The following is a 25,124-nucleotide window of genomic DNA, read 5'->3' on the forward strand; positions in this document are numbered from 1 at the left end:
TCATTATCTTTATTTTTTCCTACAGAAATACAAAATCTATTAATTATACAAAATACAGTTTCCTAGAAGATAATCCCCATCATTTTCTTGATTTAAAGAAAGGATACATACATTTCTTTTCTCTGTATCATGCTTCCAATAAAGTATCATATCTAGGTTTTGAAAACAAAATTAAGCTACTTGGTGTGGGCTGAAAGTTCTGTTTGGATCAGATAGTCACATTACTGATGGGGTGCTTCAAACTGTAAGCTGTTTGCAGAGGCTGCTCACAAAACATACAGTTTAGATGTATTTACAAAGTATCTATTATTCTGATGTAAAATTTGTGCTATCAAGAATTATAATTTAAATGTCTATTTGTAGACATTAATTATATATTACTATATAGTAACATTAGCTATTGTATATACTGTATTCAACACTTGATCACAATCATTAAAAACTTGATACATGTACATTGATTGTAGCAAATAATCAGCTTCATTTCCACTGGTTTTGTGAATTGAATTTATTTTGAAATTTGTGTTATTCTGTCTTGTTTTTAAGTATGCTATCAATACAGGAATGGTTTTGAACAAATGACGATTGTATGTGAATCTAACCATTCTATGGCTTTTATTAGGAGCTTATTAATTCTATTTTTTAAAAAATGCTTTTTGCAGCCAGGCGGTGGTGGCGCACGCCTTTAATCCCAGCACTCGGGAGGCAGAGCCAGGCGGATCTCTGTGAGTTCGAGGCCAGCCTGGTCTACAAAGCGAGTTCCAGGAAAGGCGCAAAGCTACACAGAGAAACCCTGTCTCGAAATAAAACAAAAAACAAAAACAAAATAAAAATGCTTTTTGCAGTAGGGATCACATGTAACTTACTCTGTTCCTTAATACTTCTGGACTTCAGCATATGGTTTTATCTAGTGATGTCATTGTTAATGACAGAACTGACTGACTTAATCCATATTATATACCCTGGAATTCTGGTCAAGTAATGAAGAAATAGGAATTTATATGTAGTTCCATTGGTTTCTAAGACATTTCAGGATAGTGAAATCATATGATTACCTAATTCTTCGTTGTCACCTATTACAGTATTTAGTCATAGTCATCAGTAGTCACCTGGCATAAAGGCTTTTGAGTTCTAATGTGATGTATTTACTCCTACTAGGTGATATTTATACATAATTGAAAAATATGCATGCACAGGTTAAAGGTAACATTTGTAAACTGACCATTAGTGTAAATTTGATGCATAATATTAATAAGCTATTATGATATCAGAGGTAGTATATACCTTGAAAATGAGTTGTCTTAAAAATCATACTTTTACTAAATATATGAAGCTTGAATTGAAAAGATCCTTTAGGAAGGTACCATTTAAAAACCTTTGTTAAGAGGCTGGAGAGGTAGCTCAGCAGTTAGGACCCAGGTTCAGTTTCTAGCACCCAGATGGGTATCTCCACACCATCCATAAAGGAGTAGTCCAGGGCCCGCTTCTGACTTATTCAGGAAGAAGGCACTCACAGCTTGAACATACATACATGCAGGCAAAACAATCATAGACATAAAATAAGATAAATATTTAGGAAAAAGAATTTTTAAATCCTTTCATAGCAGTGCCATTGTTATTGTTTCCTGTATTAACAATTATTTTAAGCCATCATTTTAGTATATTCTCTGCTCTTCACCAAGACCGTTTTTGCCTAATTAATAGTAGAATCATTAATATCCATATGAACACTATCTCTATAATGGTCAGTATATATTTTAAATTTTTGCCAAAAATTGGTCTAATCACTATCAATTTCGAATTTGATTTACAGATAAGCATTTTGCAGTGTGGTACCATTGCTGGGAACTCTTCTTTCAGATTTAACATGATCCTGTTTTTAAAGCCCTTCATAAAAATCCTTTCACAGCAATAACTCACTTTGTATCTCAAATAGACCTATGTTATTTCTTCATACTTATTCACAAATGATGTTTGACTTCCTTCTGAAATCAGAGCTGCTATCAATAGATAACAAGTTTCCCACTGTTCAGGTTATGAAAGGGATACATTCAGATTGTGAATAACTGAAGGATGACAGTAGTTAATAACAATTTCTTAAAATTTGGACTTTTTAGCAAGTATAAAAATCAGTTAAACAATTGATACAAGATAGACAGACTGACAGACAGACAGAGACAGACAGACAGAAAGACATGATGCCTTGCTCCTACAAGAGTAAAGTGCACGCGCTTTGGGACAGTGAGGAAAATAATGTTCACAAAGCCCATACACTTTCACCCTTTAGGAGAGTTGCAGCTTCTTTAGCCATAGCTTCTTGCGGAGTACAGCCAAGCTAACTTGAGAGATAGTAAATGAACTTGTAGATTTAGGCATAATTAGTGGTGGACAGATACCTTAAGAAGTATGTTGAGCATTTCCTGGGGGTCTTTTTGCTAAGTAGAAACAGAAGATTACAGCTCTGATCTGATGACTCACCTTCTCACCTTGTGTAATATATAGAAGCACTAGAAGGAATAGTAATTTTATAAGAAACAAAATGACTAATCTCCAACAGATTAGTAACAGGAAAGATATGAAACTGGTTTTTATTAAAAATTCTGGTTGTATGTTTATTTGGTCTTGCTGTACAGGAAATATTATAGTTCGTTTCTTTGGACCTTAGCAAACTGAATTCCTGTTTACTATATCCAACCCAATATGTTTTAAACAGTGCTATAGTAAAAAATTGTATTTGAACTAGTAGTTAGATGTGTATTTGCTTTCCACATGTTACCCGTGATTCCTAGGTTAATTATCAGTGGCAGAGATTCTGCTTATTAAACACATTTTTTTCAGATTACATTTTGGATAGTAAATAATTTGAAGAGTTTTACATTTGTCACATTTGTTTTTTATATTAATATATCACTTCGAATGTGCCCAACCCCCATTATTTTTACCTTAATAGTGCTCTGTTACTCTTTTTCAAGATGTCATTCAATTTTACCATTCCCTTGTCTGTCCTCGTTCCTTTTATGTGTTCATTTTGCAGGTAATTCTCTTGTGTTAAATTATCAGCACTGTTGGGAGCTTCCAAATTTACTACAAACAAGACCATGCACTTTATAAATCCTTTCCTAGACATACATCTCATATTCTTTCAGAAACATCAAGTCTTTTCTTTGATTGTTTCTCTTGTTGGCTAACACATTACTCACAGGTGTTCATATTAGAGTAGACAGCCTGGGAATGTTCATAATTGGATTACTTCTGCAAGATTGGAATCTGCCAACATACATTCCAGTGTACTAGATTCATTTATAACTTTGAAAGGATTTTAGTTAATCCTTGATTGGTGAATCTATCTGAATCATGCCTAGAGTAACTCTTGCTCTGATCCAGAAAAACTTTGGTGAGGAGGCTGGTGTTTCAAAATTCACGTATGTTTTAATGTGACTGTGTTTTTTGGATATGACATCTGCCTATATGTGTACCCTGTAGTTTAGTAGATGGAAGCGTGTCCCAGATTTGTCTTTGTTAGTGCTCTCAGCATCCTTTAACTCTTTCAAGTCACTAGAGTTTAGAAATCTCTGCTAAGAAAGCATTTGTAAAAATTATGTCATTATTAATAGAAGCTATAAATTTCAATCTTTTTATTGAAAGGTATACTGAACTTTTAAAAGTATTAAATATCACAATTTAGATATACTCCATTTTTCTGACATTTATGTTCTATTTAATAATAAGTTGTTTCAGTTACACCAGTCTTTTAAAAAATTAATTTTATCTTTTGAGATTATAATGACATTTCCCCATTTCCTTTCCTCCCTCCAGACTCCCATACACCCCTTCTCAGCTCAGTCTTTTTCAAATTATTGCCCTGTTTTTCATGAATTCTTGTTACAAACATAATTCCTAATACATAAACATAACCTGCTCAGTCTACAGTCTTGCTTGTGTGTGTTTTCAGTCAGGGCTGACCATTAGTATTGGATAACTGATTGGTGTGTTCTTTCTTGGGGAATACTGTTTTTCCCACTCTCGGTGTTCATTAGTTGCCTGTAGTTCTTTATGTGGGGTTGAAGCTTTGCTTATTCTTAATGTTAAGAGTCAGTTTTGTTTGTGTTTTTTTTGTTGTTGTTTTGTTAACACAGGGTTATGATTCAGAGGCAGAACTAATGTGTTTTGCTGTTATAAGTACAAACTACGACAGATGATGGAACACTGCTTATCTTTTAAGTCTTTTAATAAAGTTAGGATTTAGAGAAAGAAAAGCAATACATCCAGTTGTTTATGAAAGTCCTCTTTGTTGTTTGATTAAATATAATTGTGACCATTGCATTTGAGGACAGTGTGCAGAACTGTTACAGAAAAGAACATATGATTTTATATTAGGAATGGGAAGGGTGTCAAAACAAATAGCACTTTTGTATGTGCTTCTGATTTTCTCCATGGCATTTTTTTCTTTTCTACTATATCATTTCTTTCTTGTGTCCAGGAAACAAACATGATGATGGCACACAGAGTGATTCAGAGAATGCTGGGGCACACAGACGCTGTAGCAAGCGTGCAACCCTTGAGGAACATTTACGACGCCATCACTCAGAACAGAAAAAGAAGGTCCAGTCTACTGAAAAGCATCAAGACCAGGCCGTTGTAAGTCAAACTGCTTTTATGATTGCATTCTTTGATGAAGATCATTCCAGAAAGAGAAGGTCATATTCTTTTACTCAAAGTTCAGGAATCCTATGTCAGGAAACTACTTTCTCAACACCACATACAAAACTTAAAAAAGCAAACTCTCCACCAGCAGATGCCAAAGTGGTTTCTTTGTCTTTACAGACTAGCTCTACGCATCACAGAGGGGGGCATGGTGTTCCACATGGGAAATTGTTAAAACAGAAATCAGAGGAGCCATCGGTGTCAATACCCTTCCTACAAACTGCATTGTTAAGAAGTTCAGGGAGTCTTGGGCACAGACCAAGCCAGGAGATGGATAAAGTATTAAAAAATCAAGCTACTTCTGCTACTTCAGAAAAGGATAATGATGATGACCAAAGTGACAAGGGTACTTATACCATTGAGTTAGAGAATCCCAACAGTGAGGAGGTGGAAGCAAGAAAAATGATTGACAAGGTAAATAATTGAAATTTGAGTATGATGTTAGTTTTGTGGGGCTTTTGACTGTTGGACCTTATTGGAGAATTGATGTGAAATGTTCTCATGCAGTTGGTGGTATTGGAACTTTAGGGTTTTATTAGGGACCTAGAAGACTACAGCAAGAACAAACTATTTTCTGCTTTCATTTTGCTTATATTCTGAATTTTCCTGAGTTTTATATGTAAGGTCCTCTACATTTAAACTGCCTGGGCCTCTTTAAGGTATATAAATTTGATTGGCTTTAAAAGTAATGTCATTCATATCAAAACTGAACAAAGAAATAGATCGCTATAATTATTAAATGAATATAAATGTTAACAGGTTTTCAACCTAATTTCATTTTGGAAGCATATAAAAAACACATGTTGTGATTATCTTTGATTCTTTGTTTCTCTTTACTACTATCTTTGATGAAATCAGAACAAAATCAGTTTTTATATATTCTGTTCATTTCAGTCGGATTTATACCCAGTCCTAATCATTATCTATATTTCAGATATTTCTTTTATGTTATTGGTTTATTTATATGTTGATTGTTGTATAGTTTAAAAAGTACTTCCCAATTTTGTTGTTGATAGTGAATAGTTGACCTTAGAATGAGCTATTTATTTTACCTCCTTGAAAATAGCAACCTAAGTTTGGCTATAAACATTAATCTCTCATTTAAATTCTTGTTACCCAAATGTACCTATGAGTATACAACATTGATATCACTTAGGAGGCCCATACAGATATAGTGAATCAGAATATGTGATTAAAAATAAGATAACCATGTGGTTCATATCAACATTAACATTTAAATATGCTAGTTTAGGTAATGAGTTTTCATAATGGCCTGTCAGAGAAGTGGGCAAGATCCAACCCTCTGGAATGCAAGAAAAAAATAGTAGGATTCTCTTCACTCTTAATTCTTAGTATATTATTTCTATTTTAGTATTTCTATTTTAGTCTATGTTCTGTAGTATTTGTGATGCCTTCACTGGTATACATGTATAATTTGTAGACATAAACTTATTGAGGAGTCTAATTATTCTACTGTTAGAGTAGCATTTACGCCAGACTTTGAGACCCGTTAGTCTTGGAAATAATTGTTATATGTAAGCAGTCCTTTTACTGTTCTTAAAAAAAGAAGTATAGATTTTAGCCGGATGGTAGTGGTGCACGCCTTTAATCCCAGCACTCAGGAGGCAGAGTTCAGGTGGATCTCCGTGAGTTCGAGGCCAGCCTGGTCTATAGAGCGAGATCCAGGACAGGCACCAAAGCTACACAGAGAAACCCTGTCTCGATAAAACAAAACAAAACAAAATAACAAAAAAAAAAGTATAGGTTTTAAAAAGCCATAGATATTTTACTTGACAGTGATGAATATTTTTCCATTAAAATATTATTTTATGGTTATATATTACAGAGGTTAAGGATGTGGCTATTTGCAAGCATCTGGAATTAAGTGTGTACACTTTACATGTACTATGCTCTTGGGGTAAAGCAACCGCTTTATGCTTAAGTGTCATTTCTGAGATGAAAAAAATTTTTAAGTTTAATAGGAATTAAAAAACACATAGTATGCTTATCATGATGTCTATCATGAGAGCTATATGAAAATTATCTCTGATTATTACTTTTTATATTATTCATTTCTACATATGACTCTCTACTCAAAGGATTGGCAAGTCCTGGAAAGTTCTTTCAACACTAAAAGGGTTAAACGTGAAGCCAAAGTGCAAGTTACAGAGCAGAGACCAGCCTGGCCTGGGCCAACTAGCAAGAAAGAAGGCACTGCTGCAAGTGGGCCTCTTTAAAAACTGATAGGCAGGGAGGAGTTTGCAGAATGGTTCTCAATTATTGTCTAAAAGTAGCCTATGTATCCTTTTGCTTTCTCAAGGAGCCCTGTATTTGACAAAAGTAATACATTATCACTTTCAGAATGGAGAAACCAAAGATTTTAGAGCAAGATCCATTAAAAAATAATGGTATTGTGTGACTGGATAGCTAATTTAGCCATTCTTCATTTGTATAAACCAGAAAACTAAAAGCAAGACTGCTTCAAGTAAAACAAGAGTCACCCCATTATCATGTAACTGCCACAGTAAGATAGCTGAGAGTCCAGTAGGTTTGCTGAAAGCTGGAAGCCAGAGTCTGGCCAGCTTAAAGTTAGCTTTGTAGGAGCAAACATGGAGAAGTGGATTCAGATATCTGAAGAAGACCAAGTAACCTGTAGATCAGAGAAAATGAAGGGCAAGAATAGCTATACTGAGACATAAGCACTACTTTGGAAGGACCAGAGTAGTAAACAGACATGCTCAGTCATCTACATTCCCCTTTTGAGGTTTGAGTATGTGTGATCAAAGTTGGAGCAGCTGTTGTCCAACTGACTTTGTTTGGTACCCAAAACTTTATATAGCATCTTTCCTTTCTTACTCCATCATTTAAGGAGTGATTATTTCATTGACAGTATGCCAGACTTTGTATGAAGAAAGAATTATTAAAATTTGAAAGACTGTATTCTTTGTTTCAAGAAATAAGTATAGTGGAATATAATTATAAATAAATTTAAAGTAGTATGTTGAATGCTTTGAGAAGTATAACATGTTGAAGGAAATGTTACTGTAGCTTCCAGGATGAGGTCTCAGGTTAAACATCTCTTCATCAGAGAATTAGCCATCTAATAGCTAAAGCTGTCTAATCTAAAAAGGCTCCCATAAACACTCATTTTGTTGAATTTTAACCCTAAGCATTATCATTACTAGTTCTGTGGTTTTTGTCCTTATTCATCTAAGGAGGAAAGAGAATTATAAACTCCATGGTTATAGGAACTGTCCTCAATTAATTCTAGGTTTAACTGCCAGATGACTTATTTTTCAGCATACATAATTAATGCCGTTATAGGGACAACAGTTTAAAAAAAAATACAGACTAGTCTTATTCAGAAAATGAAGGGCAAGAGTAGCCAGATTGGGGCATTATCAGTAAAGGAGAAAGTAAGTCTTGTTCAGAGGACCATAGTTACTTTTAGAGAGAGAGAATCGAAGTCCCTTGTATCTGACACTGAGAAGTTAGTTTTTATACTGAAGTCAGTAGAGATTCATTGAAAACTTTTCAATGTTTACTTATTTGGGAGGGAGGAGTAAAAGTATGAACTTCATACCTTCAAAGAACAATTTGGAAGAGTTGGTTCTTCTCCCACTACGTTAGTCCCGGAGCTGGAACTCAGGTGATCAGGCCTGGCAGCAAGTGCTCCTACCCTCTAAGCCATCTCTCCGGTCTATGACATGGTCAGATCACTGTCAGAAGTATGAAGTATGGCTTGAAGTTGGGAAGGCCAAAACAAGGAAAGCAATTTAAAAAACAGCTACTATAGTCATGAGTTAACCTGATTATGTATACCTGGATCTTAAATAAGAGATTTAGGCTGAAAATAGAGGGCAAAGGGCTGAGAGGTGAGGTAACTGGAAAACATACAGGATAAAAGGAGACAGAATAAGAAAGTCAGCAACACCAACATTGGTGGACAGAAACACATGAACCAATCAGAAGAGTAAAGAAAACCAGACAATAACGACATCATGTAGGAATGAGTCAAAAGCTGTGTCCAAATGTGTAAGTAATAGTATCTCAGGGTGCAATGATGATGAGTGTGATAAGCACAAAGTACCCTTTTGTTTTCCCCAAAGTACACTGCATCCTGAAAATACAAATCAATCTGTGTTTACATTTTTACTTAGTTTGGTACAGTTAAAATAAGATGTCTTTAAAGAGATGACTAAGCCAAAATGACGTTTTGCTTGCTTTTCTGTGTTCAGTTAAAAAGTACTGAGATATACCCTCTTCTCTACTGCTTAAATTATGCAGTTACTACAATTTTGTTTGTGTTTTGTTCTGACTTCAACAAATAATTTTGTAAGTGTCTCCAAATTCACCTTTTATAATCTTAACACATCCTAGTGGGTTTTATATCTAAGCTTGTGGAGAAATGTGCTGTTTATTTCTTGACTAAAAGTCAGTCATCTCCCAGTGTAGTAATGGTCTCCCTGTCCCACCCCAAGTGGACTCTGTATAGTTCACTTTCCAAAGAACCAGTCAGGTAGCAGTTTGTCCTCCCACCACACCACCTTACCCAGTATACTGCATCCTAGCCTTCCTAGCTAACTGGGAAAACCTGCTGTGAGAGTAGCAGATAGACATTAAACAAAAGAGAGAAATAGAGATTGTTTTAGAGAGCATTTGAAAGTAGTATTTCTCCTCTTGAATTTCATCCCGTACATCAGCTTTGCAAGATGGGATCTATATCAGAGTGAGGGAAGACATGATATAAACCAGAATCAGAAACTTGGAGGGCTGGGAAGGTCACTGTCAGTAAAGTGCTTATTGGACAAGCATGAGGACTTGAGCTTGGATCTTCAGCAATCATGTAAAGCCAGGAGTGGGAATACATGTCTGTAAGCACAGAGCTAGAGGTGTGTTGACAGGGCAGACACAGTCTCCTGTGTTAGAGCTCATTGGCCAATCAGTCTAGCTTAATAAACTCCAAGTTTAGTAAGAGGTCCTGTCTCAGAAACTAAGGTAGAAGGGAATTATGAAAGATAATTCAGTATTGACCTCTGACTTCCACACATGCATGTGCACCTGAATGCATACATACACATACCTACATGAGCACTTACTTGTACACACAAACACACCACAGAGAATTTGCATTGACCGAGCCAAATAGATGCAGTCTGAAATATACGTAAAAGTCTAGATGTATATGGAAACCAATGGAGTAATTCAGAGAGCCTCAGATGTTCTCAAAGTACCTTCATAGAGATTTCACATTTTAAGTTTTGATGGTAATGCTTTTTTCTCCATTACTGTTTTTTGTTTGTTTTATTTCTGAGAAAAAAAAAATCACATTTTTTTCCGTCTAATTCTCAAACCTTTTTAACCATTTCAGTTTCCTTATGGGTATAAGAAACTATCCTATGCTAATCCTCAGAGCTGCCTGAGGGAACTCTGATTTGTCTGTTAGAAGCCTAACATTTAGTAGATTACCATGTTTCCTTTTGTTTGTTGTTTTATGGAGTCGATTTATTCTTCTGCATGAAGAGTTTTTCTCTTATTATTCAGTCTTATATGCCTATTTCTTCATAATTCATCTTATTCTTTGAATACTGTTTTGTAGTAAAATATATGAACATAGAGTTTATCATTTTAGTCATTCTAATTGTATAGTATAGTGTTTTTAAATACATTTATAACATTGTACAACTTTGACTACCATCCGTTTCAATAACAATTACTACATGTGTCTGTGTGAGGGGTGGGGGTGGGGTTTGTGTATGTGCTTGTGTGTGTGTGTGTGTGTGTGTGTGTGTGTGAGAGAGAGAGAGGGAGGGAGGGAGAGCGAGAGCGCGACCATGGATGTAGAAGTCAGAGGTCAGACAAAGCTGGAGGGGATTCAGTTCTCAACCTTTTGAGGTCATGGGATTAAACTCAGGTTGTGAGGCATGAAAGCAAGTGCCTTTACCTGCTTAGCCATCCCACCAGCCCCCTCCCATAACTCATTTTTGTCTTTCTAAAACAGGAACTCCATTCTTGTAATTCACTTTTTTTATTATTATTAAGAAATGTTCTATTCATTTTACATACCAACCACAGATCCTCCCCCTTCCCATCCCTCAGTCTTCCCCCCAGCCCACCCCCCATTCCCACCTCCTCCAAATCAAGGTCTCCCATTGGGGAGTCAGCAGAGCCTGGTACATTCAGTTGAGGCAGGTCCTAGCCCCTCCCCCCTGAACCAAGGCTGCACAAGGTGTCACACCTTAGACACTGGGCTCCAAAAAGCCCGCTCATGCACCAGGGACGGCTCCTGATCCCGTGATTCCGTAATTCACTTTTAAAAGGCTTTATCTGACTCCCCCAGAGTAACCACTAGCATTCCACCTTTCTATTGGTGTCTGTCATGTGCTTTTTCCCTATAGAAGTAACCTCTGTCAGATTAATTGTCTGCCCTCTCTAGAATGATCTTTCTTGTTTTGTAGTAGAGCAAAACTATCTTTTGAAAGCATGAATGTGAAAGTTTGATGTGCTTTTTCATTTAATATGTTTATATGATCTTTGATATATTAGCTAATGTATTCCAGTAAATTTATAGATTAGTTAAATGCAACATGATAACCCCAAATTTTTTCTTTTTTTCTTTTAGTGTTTTGAGACAGGGTTTCTCTGTGTAACCACTCTAGCTGTGCTGGAACTTGCTCTGTAGACTAGGCTGGCATCGAATTCATAGAGATCCGCCTGTCTCTGCCTCCCAAGTACTGGGACTATAGACGTGAGCCACCACCGCACAGCAATTTTTTTCTATATTTTTATGCCTTAATCTAGTTTTTAATGTCTTGATCTCAAAATAACTTGTCTATGTTGCAAGCTTAGCTTTGTTAATAGTTTTGAAAGCTGCAAATGAATAGAGATTGGGTCAGAAGAAAAGAAAATATATTAATTTCAGTACAAGTACCTGTGTAGTGGAAGACTAGAGGGCCTGCTGAGCTCTGCCAATAGCTAATACCCCCAACTTAAAGTCTGTTTGGCACAAAGATAGAGAATGTGGTCATTGATAAACAGCCAGGTTTTGTGAAGAGGGATATGAAAAAGTAGAGAAATTAGAAATTTTAACTATACCAGTAAGATGAAATATATCAATAATTTAAACTTATCCAATAAGCTAATGGAACATTGTGGGAAATTATGGAGTCAATAGAGAAAGATATGGGAAGTGATGGAAAGCCAGGGGGTTGAAGGAAAACAAAGCCTATAAATCAAGAAAGAAAACAAAGAAGTGAAACTGGTTTTATTCAGAAAGAAGCACCAAGGAAAAGATAGTTATGTAGTACCTTATTTTAAAAATGGCAGTAAAAATTTTAAATTTTACACATCACATAAAATTGGGTATTTCAGTATTGACAGTGTGCAGTTCAGTTAGGTGTTATGCATCTATAATTCTAGGACTTAGTAAACTGAGGCAGAATGATGATTAGTTGAAAGTCAGCTCTCATAAGTAAAACGTAAGTGTACTGTCTAGAAGCTGTGGTAATTCATACTGTTGTGTGATGATTGTATTATTTAACTGCAGACTATGTTTATCACTCTAATGAGAAATTGCACTCCAGTAGTCTTTTCCCGTTGTTCCGACTCCTTGGCAACTATTTGCTTTCTGTCTCTGTACATTTACTTAGTCTGGATATGTCATATAAACAGTCATTCTATATGTGGCCTTTAATGACTAGCTAGTTTTACTTTGAATATTGTCTTCAAGGTTCCTCTATGTTGTGATATGCATTGCTACTCATTCTTTTTTATCATAAATCATTCTGTGATAGAACCTTTTATCTATTCATCTATTGACAGATGTTGAGATTGAGTCTATCTTTGATTAAATAATGATGTTGTGAACAAGAATGCATGTTTATATCACAATAAATGGTAAATGGTCTCTCCTAACCCCATTCAGAACTCTTGTAACAATTTTATATTTGAAAAGGTAGTTACAAATATCAGAATCACAGTGTTAAATAATTTCAATACATTTATTCCAATGAATTTTAGGCATTTTTCTTTTTAAAAGTTAAGTTATATTTTCCTGGAAAAATACTATAAATTTAGATACAAAACTTTTTTTTAAATCAACTTGAGTTCTTTGACACTATATGCTTGGAGTTCAGCATAGTTCTTAATGGGTTATTTCTCAAATGTTTTTTGTAAGGTGTCAGACCCTATACTAATGATTTAACTTAAAAAGGGAGACCTCACTCGTCTTACCCAGTAGGACCTTGCTCCTTGGGGAAAGAAATTTTCTGGTTTAAAACTTGACTATGATTTTATTTTTGACACTTTGTTAGAATTAAAATCTTAGTGCTTCACCATCCTTTGATTAATGTAAGCCTACAAAAGCTCGTTGTTTACTGTTAGCTTTCTCATTTCTATGAGAAGACAGATTCTAAATTTTAATTGATTAGGACCTTTTTTTAGTGCTGGGCCTCATTCATGTTAAATATGCACTCTGCCACTAATCTATACCTACAATCTTTTTAATTTAATAAATGAAGTATTATGCAATGAAATTTTCATTTTGTCCACATTTGTGTTGTTATAATTATGACATAGTTTTCTCCTCCCGTTCCTTTGTTCACACTGGGCTCTGTTTCCTGTTACAATGAGCAAATCTCCTATATCTGATATTACTATGTGTAATTTTGACCTGTTCACCTGTTTTTGTAGGTGGGATATAAGTATCCATAAAATATCCAAAAAATATCAGCTCTTTAAATAGAGTACCACTAATCCCAAGCCACACTATTACCATTTTGAATTGAAAGGTGTGAAACTGTGCTCTGTAGTTTGGACTTTTAAATAATGACAATAATAACCTGGTAATGGAAAAACCAAAATCATGGGCTTCGCTTGTGTTGTATATAGCACAGTCTGTTATTATCTGGAGGGTTTTTTTTTTTTTTTTAAATCTATGGTAATCTAAATTGAGACAGGAATCTAAAAGTCTAGTATTCACAGGAGTTTGGTTTAATAATAAGAGTGCCTCTGCACGGTTCTTTTAGATTCGTGTGTGCGTGTATGTGTGTTTTAGACCCTCGCAAATTTTTAAATCTCCTGTAGTGCCTACCCTAATTGCCTACAATTAGTAAGTGCCATGCCTCAGTAGCCAATTGTTTTAATTGCTTAGAGGAGCCACTGAGCTATAGGTGGGAAATTCTATAGTGAAAATGATATGTACATATTGTGAGGTAAAGATTGAGAATATGTTCATTGAAATGTGCAGTAGTGTGGAGTGAAAGGTGCTCTCCTCTTTCCCCAACACTAGAACATGTTGGAGGGATCAGTTACAGGTGTCCCAGATAGATACCTACCTGGATCAAGGAAATAGTTGTAGGTAGCATGTGAATGTCATTCTTCTCCTCTAAGATACATGAGTCATGTCAATACTATGTCAGACCCCAAAGAGTTCCTTTTGTGTGTGCCCTGGGAGAATTAGAAATGTAACGACAAGCCTCTGAAGATTCTAGTAAGGACGGATACAGATTAAAAAGGACATCTAGCCTAAAGAACTCCTGGCTGAAGGACAGAGGCAGATTTTGTTAGGAACAAGTTTGAAATTGTGGTTGACACCAAGTCAGAGTAGGGCAGAGAGCAAATAATGAGCTTAAGGCTAACAAACTGCATTTGAAGTATCTTGAGCTGTCCGTGATGACAGGTAAGCCACTTTGTATACAGTTGGTAAATCAAATAATGATATGCATATGGATGAAATCTCCTAGTGACAGAGTCTGGAATGAAAGATGGAAAATCTTATAAACTTGGTCTTCGTGTTTGAGGCACTCTTGAGTTCTAGACTATTATTATATCATATGTCAGAATGTGTGTATTTTAGAAATGCAAAAAACATGCATGCCTTGGAGTATATAGATAATATAACTGACTGTGCACTGTGTTTTAACATGCAAGATGTCACAACCTACACACAGACATAAATGCATACCAGTTTAAGCTGGACTAGCCATGGCTATCTTACTTGTTTTTTCAATATGTTTTAAACGCTGGCTATGGTGGCTTATTCATGCCTGTAATAACAACACGTGAGAAGCTGAGGCAAAAGAGGAATGTGGTGAGTTTTAGGCCTCAATTATTAGTAAATTAATTAAACTAAATCATAACTATGAAATCTCAAAATTGGAATTTTTCCTGCCCTGCCACCTGTATGTAAAGAAATTGGCAATTCTCTAACAGATAGATGAGTAGGTATATCTCTGATACTTTAAAGGGAATGTGTAGAAAATCGCTGGGCGTACTATCTGTTGCCTTCAGCTCCCATTAGAGCACAGTTCTGGGTATAATTTGTTACCTTTTCAAAATACTAGTCTATTAACAATGCAGTAGCCAAGTCATTTTTATTAGAAGTGTTTTGAAGAAGTTTACCATATTCTTTATTGGAAACCACTAATTATTGTATTTTAAGAAGTCAAATTTATGACTGATGCAGTTAACTATCACCAAATCAGAAAATATAAATTGACATGCCACAGTGATACAAAATGTAAGGAATCATATGTGGTTATTTTTGTACTTCCAAATTTGAGTTACTATTTTTTCTGGTAATATAAAAATAATAAAATGAATCAGTAAATTTGGAGTGAACTATTTTGTAAAAACTGTTTCTACCAGACACTTCAGCTCTAATGTTTTCCTTGCAAATCAAGGTAAAGTCACAAGACAAAGGTATACATACCCCCTTTGCTTCACTGTCTTAATTGCCTAATTCACTCAGGATGAAGCAGAGAAACTATTTTTATTTATTCCCATCTATACCTTGGTTTCCATGTACTATTAAAGGTCTCATTTCACTTAAAGTTAATAATGTGCAACTTGTTCTTAAAGCATTAATAATTCTAACCAAATTCTTCAAAAACTATTTAAATTAAGTTAAGCAATAAAGCCATTTAGTGTTAAATTGTCCATATTTCACTGAATTTAGAGATGTGGTCTCTGTTTTACTAAATGCACATTTCAGAATTCATCAGATTATTATATGACCATCAATTTCTTTTTCTGTATGTTGGTATAGCAAGCATTTCCATCCTACAACCTGTGGGCTACATATGTCCCAGTAGAGAGATGTAGATGAGAAGGTCATGCATCAGCATGAAAAGAGTATGCACCACTAAAAGTGGTTTTTCCTTATAGGAAGCGAAGTTTTCAAAGCTTATTTCTACAGATTGCTAGTTCAAGGACATATTTTTCTGTAATGATCAATGCCCCATACAGTAAGTGTATTGAGTAAGTCTGAGGGACATTCATCCATTCAGCTGAACAAAGTTTAAACTGAGTAAAACATTAAATGTAATTCACCATAGCTTTTTTCCAGTTTGTTTGCAGAGTATTATATTCAGGACCCTTTATGTGCCAGAAAATGACTAACTCTGGAGTCTTGCTTGTTAGGAAAATACGATTACATGACTATTGGTCTCTGTGTTGACCATTGACAGTTATTTACTTATTGATAAAGTTGATCTATGTAAGTAGGCCAAGAACCTACTGTAACTAGGTAATTACAGCCTACAATTACAAGACAGATTGCTGTACTTTGTGAAAATCATACAATAAAGTCTTGTTTGGCACCTTAGGAAATTATATGTATAAATGTAAGTTATATATGTACACAAAAGTAAAAAAGTAAATAAAGAAGAGGCCTATGTTTCTTTTTTTTAATGTACTTTTCTAAAATAGAAACAAGACACAAGCTGAGAACGTGCTGAAGTACTTTCCTGACTCCTCTCAGGATTGTAATGTTTATATCATTAAATCAGTCAATAAATCTAATGTATTCTGGATATTTCGTTTTATCAACCAGAATATTTGCTAACTATTAAAGAGGATAGCCACATCTGCAGCTGTTGGCTTCTTGCCCAGTCCAGCTGCGGGGGAGTCACCCTGTTGTTAAATAAGTTTCCCTGTTTCTGAAATTGCTAGGTGAGGTTAATTTAGGATATTTTTATTTGCTTCTGATGCTGTTGATGATATTCACATACTAATCTGGTACCCACACTTTCATTTTCTTTATGAAACAAAATTTTCCTCCTAGGTATTTGGAGTAGATGACAATCAGGATTATAATAGGCCTATTATCAATGAAAAGCATAAAGGTCTGATAAAAGATTGGGCTCTCAACTCTGCTGCAGTAGTAATGGAAGAAAGAAAGCCATTCAGCACACCTGGGTTTCATAACTCAGAGGTATGCAATTCTTTTTATATGCATAAAATGTAAGTTTTCATCATTTGGAAGTTATTTTAAGTGTTGATATATATCCCCTTGTGAAATAGTTCAAAAACTAAATGTTGACTAATTTTTTGTTTTGAATGAATGAAAACATAAAGCAGTTTTGGTCTAGTTCTTAGTTTTCATTGTTCTTTCAAAGTTAGTGAGGAGAATAATTACAATTCAGCAAACAAGTAATAAACTACATATCCCTTTTTGTAAGTAGCACAATGAGACAAAACAAGAAATATACAGTGCTTATACTTCCTAGGAGGTTGTGTTTGGAATTAGAGGACCGAGCTCAGCAGGAAACATGTGAAAGATGTAACTTATACACTGTAGTAAGTGCCAGTGTGGTACCAGCCAGGATGTAATGAGGACAAAATGACATCAAAATTCCACTCAATTTTATGTAGCAAAACCTTGCCTTGGAGGAGGTGGAAATGGGATGTGGGTTGCGGGGGAAAACTGGGGGGGTGGGAGGAGGGAGGACAGGGGAATCTGTGGTTGATATGTAAAATGAATAGAAAAACTTTAAAACAGTGAAAAAAAAGAAAATACAAAATATTTGTAACGAAGTTGGATGTGTTATTTAGATATTAAGCAGCAACTTTCAGTGGAAGGAAGCCTTCAAGCTGTTTTACAAATAAGGAAAATGCAGTGCATAGAAATTAACTTGGCTGGAGTCTTAATCGTGTCATTTGTGGAGCCAGAATTTGCACCTTTGGTTATTTATTTATTTATTTATTTATTTATTTATTTATTTATTTATTTATTTTTTAATTTGGGGAGAGATGTGTGTGTGTGTGTGTGTGTGTGTGTGTGTGTGTGTGTTTTGCACATGCATGTGGGAGCCAGAGAAACACACAAATGTCTTCCTCTATTACCTCTCTGCCTTATTCCTTTAGGACAGGGACTTTCACAGACATACACAGCCATGCCCAGCTTTTTATGTGGGTGCTGGGAATTTGAACTCCGGTTGTCAGACTTGTACAGCCAATCCTCGTAATCACTGAGCCATCTCCCCAGCCTGACCTTGCTTTCTTAGTTCATTATCTTACTCATTAGGTTATGTTTCTCAAAGGAAAAGAGTTAGTTATAATAGTGAATGATGGATAATTATAAAATGTAAATAAAAGAAAATCAAGTTATGTAGCTTTACTGTTTCATTTATATTCCCACAAATATAAATGGCTTTAGAGACAGATAAATATGTCCATCAAATAGTTAAAGCTATTCCTCTGTGATTTGCCATTTTCTGAAAATTGTCAAAGCATTTACAGCTTTTTAGTGTCCTGTATTTTCACTTTAGAGAGTTTTCTAGTTTCTTTTTGATTTACTCCTTGAGAAAAGGTGATAATAGTAATGATACCAGGCAGTGTGTTGATATTTTGATAAATCCAGGGAAAGGTTTTTGTGAATTACTTTAGATTCCTTCTTCTTTCTTCCTCAATCCCTGCCAAGTAAAATTCATGTAGCTCCAATAAGTTCATGCCTTTGTAGCCATCGCCTAACAGGTCATTAGAACAAAGAATGGCATGTTGTAAGTATGTAGTGGTGAAACCACTGTGTTGTGGATTTTCTTAGCATAGTACAGGATGATCGGACACTGCTTTTAGTGCTCAGAGTTTTGGGCAGGTACTGCAAGACTTGGAAGGGACTTCAAGACGTCAGATAGCTTTGGTGTCCTTTTATCTACATACATTATTTTCTATACTTGACTATTTTAATCTATTCTTGAAACCATACAGTGTATTATCTGCATGAAATCATTACTTTATCAGTATCTAACCTTAGCCTGTTCATAATTAACAAAGTAACTTGGGTTTTTTTTTTTTTTTTTTTTTGAAATAAGGTATGTTTTCAATAGTGCAAAATAAACTTTCTGTTACAGTTTTCCGTTTCCTACTTGGCATTTCAGTTTTGGTGTGAATGCCTGAGTTAAGTTTTGGGTGAGAGGTGTCATTTTATTGTTGTACTACTAGGGATTGAACCTGGCCTCAGGGTGAGGGGGGTGCCGAGCAAGTGCTCTACCACAGAATTATATATCCTCAGCACCACCACCACCACTTTTTTTTAAACTTCGCTATGTTTCCCAGGCTGCTCTTACCCCTGATTATGGCTTGAGAGATTCAATTTTTATATTATCCCTGGCTTAAGAAATGCAGCGGTGTGTTCATGAGTTAAGGGACCTCTACACTTCATTAGAAGGGTTCAAAAAACATTTGTCTTAAATACAAATCTAAACATAAATGGGTCTGGATATAGAAAAATTCATAGAGTGAGTTATTTTCAGCTTAAATATCATAAAAATCTCAGGCTTTGGGTTCTTGAAATCTGTTAAGACATGATCTAGCATATTTGATAGTTCCTGAGACCTGGAGTCAGCCTGAGTTTCTAGTAAGTGGAGGACTAGCAGGTTACTTTAATAACTCTTTAAACTCTGTTCCTTTTAATGGAATCAAACTGACTCTACTATGCTAGCTGCAGAGCTGTGACGTGTAGTAAACTGTAAGCTTCTGGAGTGGACCTGGTACTCTCATTGTCCATGAAGCACAGGAAATGATATACTAAATTCAGTAATGGTAAAATCTACTTGAAAGGGGCAGCTAGAGAATCTTCCTCTTAGACATGAAGAAATTTAATGAAGCATGACAAGCTGAGCTTCAAATATGGCTTTGGTGTCACATGATGTGACTGCATGAAGTTCTCTTTCATGAGACTCAGCATTGGCAGGACTGCTGCATTGTCTCATTCTGTCTTCCTCCTTTAGGAAGGGATATCTTCATCTGGAAGCAAACGTTGGGTTTCACAATGGGCTAGTTTGGCTGCTAATCATACAAGGCATGATCCAGAAGAAAGGTTAATGGAATTGTCTGCAACTGTAGAAAATGGTAATTTCTTTTCTCATCCTACTTCATTTTTTACCTTTTCTGTCTTCTTCTTTTTTTTGTAATAGATCATGTGTGTTTTAAAAACAAAACAAGATAAACTTAATATAGTAAGAAGTAAATTAAACTTAGCTGAACATATTCACATATTCTCATGTTTGAACAGTATGTTGAATTCAAGTAAAATGCTAGGTTTTAATTAACATTTTGTATTTTGGGGACTTATAAGCAGTAAAGTAAATAATAAAGTCTTTCTTTTTCTGCAGTGTTGGAAGTAAACTGAGGAGTTCATTCTATATGTTATACAAGATGCTATGTTATACTACCTACACCCAAGGCCTTTTCCCTTAAAAACTTTGGTGTGGTTCATATGTTGAACCTTCCAAAGACAAAAGGATACTTACTAAGATTTAACAGTTCATTTTCAGACACTCTCGTTTTGGTTTTTTATTGTAAATTCTTGCTATTGAAGTATAACCTTAAAGCTTCATGTTTTTGCTTTTCAGTTAAAAAAAAACAAGCCATTCTTGATGTGCCAGTCTATTAGAAAATATGCAACTATCATTACAGTATAATCATAAACTAAAGATAAGGTGATATATGTAGATGTGCCATATATGTGTGAATTTATATTATGAATTAAGTTGTCAAAATACTGATTTAGGTTTTTTTCATTATGTTCATAAGTAATAATGTCACCCTGTACCCCATAAATGTGTAGAATTCTAAATTGTCAGTTTATACTTGAACTTTCCACACTTAGTTTTACACAAGTAAAGACTCTCCTGTAGATCCCCCCAGAAGTTTTTAATATGAGCAACTTTGTTTTGTCTCTGCAGTGTTGCTTCAAAGCATTTACTTTTGCGGTAGATCTGCTAAGTTGAGAAAAAGACAGTAGTCATTTACTTTCGTAAGCTGCCCTAATATACCAGAAAATTTTAGTTTGAAAGTCACTTGGATATAACATTATGACATATTTTGTCACTTTTTTACTATTTTCACATTTTTTTGATTGATAGTTTTCTATTAATGTGGTGCTGGGGGCTAAGTTGTTTTGCCTACCATATTCCCAAGGAAGTACAAATTTCCCATAATGATGGCATTCATTTTATACTGAGGTTATTTTTAAACTTATATTTCAAACTCTAGTATAATTTAACATTCCTTTTATTTGTGTCCTTTTGCACTAATGACCTCCTGCTTTGGTGCTTTTGTTTTATAGAGACAGATACTGGTGAAATTGGTGTTTCACTGAGAAGTACTAGCTCTGCAGCTTCCCTGGCAAGTCAGGGAGAGAGAAAGAGGCGAACTCTTCCTCAGCTCCCAAATGAAGAGAAGCCTCTGGAGGGCTCCAGAGCAAAGGTAGTAACACAGAGGTCGGAGATAGGAGAGAAGCAAGACACGGAACTGCAGGAAAAAGAAGCAGCTGCCCAGATACGCCAGAACGAGAAACATGATGCAGACAGAAGCCTGAGTCAGCTGAACAGGGCAGTCAACGGTGAGATTCCTAAAACTGGTGGCGACAATAAAGCCCTCCTTCACTCAGGTAGCTCTTCTAGCAAAGAGAAGAGTGAAGCTGATAAAGAAACTTCCTTGGTAAAACAAACATTAGCTAAAATCCAGCAACAACAGGAACAGAAGGAGCAGGCCCCGTGGACTCCTACTAAATTGTCTTCAAAAAGTGTTTCAGCCCACATAGATAAATATAGGGAGGAGTCTTCTAAGCAAGAGATCCAACTTGCAGAAAAAATTTCAGGACATTCTACAAGCAGAGGAGAAAGAGTAATACAAAATGAAAGCAAGAGAAGAAAAGCTGAGGAAATTCCGAAAAGTCAGACTTCAAAAGGAGACAAGAAAGAGTCCTCCAAGTCGTTAGTGCGTCAAGGGAGTTTCACCATAGAAAAACCCAGTTCAAACGTACCCATAGAACTTATTCCCCATATCAATAAGCAGAATTCATCTGTTCCCACTTCCTTAGCATTGGCATCTGCAAGTAGACTTCGAGAAAGGAGTGACTCTTTGGATACTGATTCTAGCATGGATACAACCTTGATTCTAAAAGACACGGAAGCAGTGATGGCTTTCCTAGAAGCTAAACTGCGTGAAGATAATAATAAAACTGATGAAGGCCCAGATACTCCTAGTTACAATAGAGACAATTCTATTTCACCAGAATCTGATGTAGACACAGCCAGTACAATTAGTCTGGTTACTGGAGAGACAGAAAGAAAGTCTACCCAAAAGCGGAAGAGCTTCACTAGTCTCTATAAAGACAGGTGTTCCACAAGTTCCCCTTCCAAAGATGCTACAAAGTCAGGCACTAGGGAGAAAATTGAAAAGAAGGCAAAAAGCCGCTCTACAGATATAGGTGCAAGAGCAGATGGTCGAAAATTTGTACAGTCCAGTGGAAGAATCCGGCAGCCTTCTGTAGACTTAACAGATGATGACCAGACCTCTAGTGTACCTCATTCTGCTATCTCTGACATTATGTCATCTGACCAGGAAACATACTCCTGTAAATCTCATGGAAGGACTCCACTTACCTCAACTGACGAGCACAACATACATTCCAAACTGGAAGGAGGCAAAGGAACAAAGTCGAAGACTTCTCCTGTTGCCCCTGGTTCATCAAGTAAATCGACCACTCTCCCAAGGCCACGGCCCACCAGGACTTCCCTCCTGCGTCGAGCCCGGCTAGGTGAAGCTTCCGACAGTGAACTTGCTGATGCTGACAAAGCATCTGTTGCTTCTGAAGTCTCCACCACAAGTTCCACATCAAAACCACCCACAGGAAGGCGAACCATCTCTCGGATTGATTTATTGGCTCAGCCTCGAAGAACAAGACTTGGCTCATTATCTGCCCGTAGTGACTCTGAAGCAACAATATCAAGAAGTAGTGCCTCTTCACGCACTGCAGAAGCCATCATTAGGAGTGGAGCCAGATTAGTGCCATCAGATAAATTTTCTCCTAGAACTAGAGCTAACAGTATCTCACGGCTGTCGGACTCCAAGGTCAAAAGCGTGACCTCCACTCATGGCTCTCCTTCAGGTAATTGGATCCAGATTTCTAATAACATTAGCATGTTCTCTGTGTGTGCTCTTTATTTAAAAAATGTCTAGTTGTCTTAGCAAAATAATTAAAAAACAAGGTTAAAATTAGAGGGTTAATGCCCCCTCCTCCATTAAAATGTAAAGTTCAGAATTCAGTGTACTTCCAACTGAAGTCTTAGACAAAGTAGTGATTTCAAAATAAGAAATTAACTGAACAGACTTAGGAGTTTTTAATTTTTTATTTGATAATAATTGGATTTGCTTGTCAGAATTATATTAGGAATTACTCTCTATTCTAAAAATAATGTTATGCCTCTAGAATCAGGTATTTCAAATTTCTTATGAACCCAAAGAGAAGCAATAAACCTTTTTTCAGTCCTTTTGAAAATAAATAGTTTTTTTTTTTTTTTTTTTTTAAGCTGAGGATCGAACCCAGGGCCTTGCGCTAGCTAGGCAAGTGCGCTAACAATGAGCTAAATCCCCAACCCCTACATAGCTGATTTTAAAAAAAAAATATGTTTCATATACTTACACATTTGTGGTTGGAGCTCTTGAAAATGAACTCTTCACTTATTTCAGTGGAAGAAAGCAGATTCATGGGGCAATCACTAAGTATATGAGGTAAACTAAATTGGAAAGTTAATTATGAGCGTTATCTCACGAAGTCCTGTTGTAGCATTTAACTGTAGTAATTACCTAACTGAATATGATTGCAGTCACTACTTCCGGTCTACCAATATTGAAATGCTATTGGCTTAGTTGTGTGTATTTCAGCTGAAGCCACTGAGAGTGTGTGACCACAGCAGTGAGACAGCTAGCTATTTGTGTATATCCTCGTGTAATAAGCATGTTCTTATTACCTCACAATCAGCTGCATATGTGGGTATGGTGGAGAAGGCCAGGAAGGGTCGACCAGTTGTTTGAAGACTTGAAGGTTTATGATTATTTACCAGCAAGCTAAGTGAGCCTGACTCTTGAGTTTTTAGTGGAGGAACATTGGTATTTAATCTTCCTTTATTTTTGCTTATTTGTAATACATCTTCCATGACTGAAAACCAATAGTACTTTGTAAATGTTATTTTGGTTTGTTGTTTTTGTTTTTCTCACTTTTCACTGCTGCTTTCATCCACTCTAGTTTCTTTCCATCTCCAGTGGTCAATGGCTTTGGTAATGACAGTCATAGACTGTGGTAGGACAGGATGGAGACAGAAACTAGAGAATATACAGTCGTGCTTCTTGAAGGATAAATGATATTTTCTTTGTTATTCTGGTCTGTTTCTGCATGCCAGTCTTGATTGTTAATGAATTGGTTGCTAGGTATTGTTATTCATTGTTTCTTATGGTCTCCCTTCTGAGTTCATTCTCTTTGTGCTTCACACGCTGGTGTGTACACTGATTTCCTCTGAAACACTGCTTGTTTTACCACCTCACTTCCATTTAAGCACATTCGCATATTTACATTTCCTTCCATCCTAACATGAGCAGTGATGTAAGTTGTGTGTTACCATGGAGCATGAAGTAACTTCTCTGCTGATTGACTAGCTCTTACCACATGGATAATCTAGCTTTATTCCTTATTCTTTAGCATGAGGAGCTTATTTAAGGTGTGGTCTAAATAGAACCTCTTGGCAAGTCTGAAAAACAAGTATAAGGTTTCATATTATATATAGACAGACTAATTTTGATTTCTGCTTTGAATACAGATCTTGATACTCACTTTTCTTTATCTAAAACAAATCAAAAAGCTTGGAATTCCTTAATGAAATTCCCAAGGGAAATTTATTACTTTCATTCTTTATACTTAGCAGTCGGATATTATATAATTACAGTCATGGAATTTAAGAGCTAGCTAGGGATCTGGAGCCAGGAGATGAAATAACCTCCCTGGCCAACATCTGGGCAGAATGAGAATTCAAGGCCTTTATTACTAGCTGTTGCTACTTTACTGTTAAGAAATGGAACTAGCCGGGCGGTGGTGGCGCACGCCTTTAATCTCAGCACTCGGGAGGCAGAGCCAGGCGGATCTCTGTGAGTTCGAGGCCAGCCTGGTCTCCAAAGTGAGTTCCAGGAAAGGCGCAAAGCTACACGGAGAAACCCTGTCTCAGAAAACAAACAAACAAAAAAAATAAATAAATAAATAAAAGAAATGGAACTATATGCTAGCTTCCAGAAGACAGCTAGTATCTTATTACTAGAAGAATATACAAGGTGAATATGAAATATAATAGTTTGGGTGTTGT

At 35.9% G+C, this 25,124-nt stretch overlaps 1 protein-coding gene and 1 long non-coding RNA gene across 13 annotated transcripts in view; one reads left to right on the forward strand and one right to left on the reverse strand.

Annotated features, from left to right (window-relative positions):
* Positions 1 to 23,706, reverse strand: part of LOC131925243 (uncharacterized) — a 28,659-nt gene extending 4,953 nt beyond the window's left edge. Inside the window, exons 1-2 of one of the 2 annotated variants that reach the window (XR_009383194.1) lie at positions 23,417 to 23,706; positions 8,288 to 8,423 (exon numbers count right to left, since the gene is read on the reverse strand). This is a non-coding gene — a long non-coding RNA (uncharacterized LOC131925243). Of the gene's footprint in view, positions 1 to 8,287; positions 8,446 to 23,416 lie in introns of both variants that reach the window. The other variant, XR_009383193.1, reaches the window with a different exon arrangement.
* Positions 1 to 25,124, forward strand: part of Cep170 (centrosomal protein 170) — a 94,498-nt gene that overhangs the window by 42,914 nt on the left and 26,460 nt on the right. For 5 of the 11 annotated variants that reach the window (XM_059280525.1, XM_059280524.1, XM_059280521.1 and 2 more), the window contains exons 9-13: positions 4,481 to 4,638; positions 4,825 to 5,118; positions 16,769 to 16,918; positions 19,716 to 19,836; positions 21,056 to 22,882. In XM_059280525.1, coding sequence (XP_059136508.1) covers positions 4,481 to 4,638; positions 4,825 to 5,118; positions 16,769 to 16,918; positions 19,716 to 19,836; positions 21,056 to 22,882 — 2,550 coding nt within the window. The remainder of the gene's footprint in view (positions 1 to 4,480; positions 4,639 to 4,824; positions 5,119 to 16,768; positions 16,919 to 19,715; positions 19,837 to 21,055; positions 22,883 to 25,124) is intronic. The other 6 variants (XM_059280530.1, XM_059280527.1, XM_059280528.1 and 3 more) reach the window with 3 other exon arrangements.

Source organism: Peromyscus eremicus, chromosome 15 (genome assembly GCF_949786415.1).
Source record: "Peromyscus eremicus chromosome 15, PerEre_H2_v1, whole genome shotgun sequence".
Classification (NCBI taxonomy): domain Eukaryota; kingdom Metazoa; phylum Chordata; class Mammalia; order Rodentia; family Cricetidae; genus Peromyscus; species Peromyscus eremicus.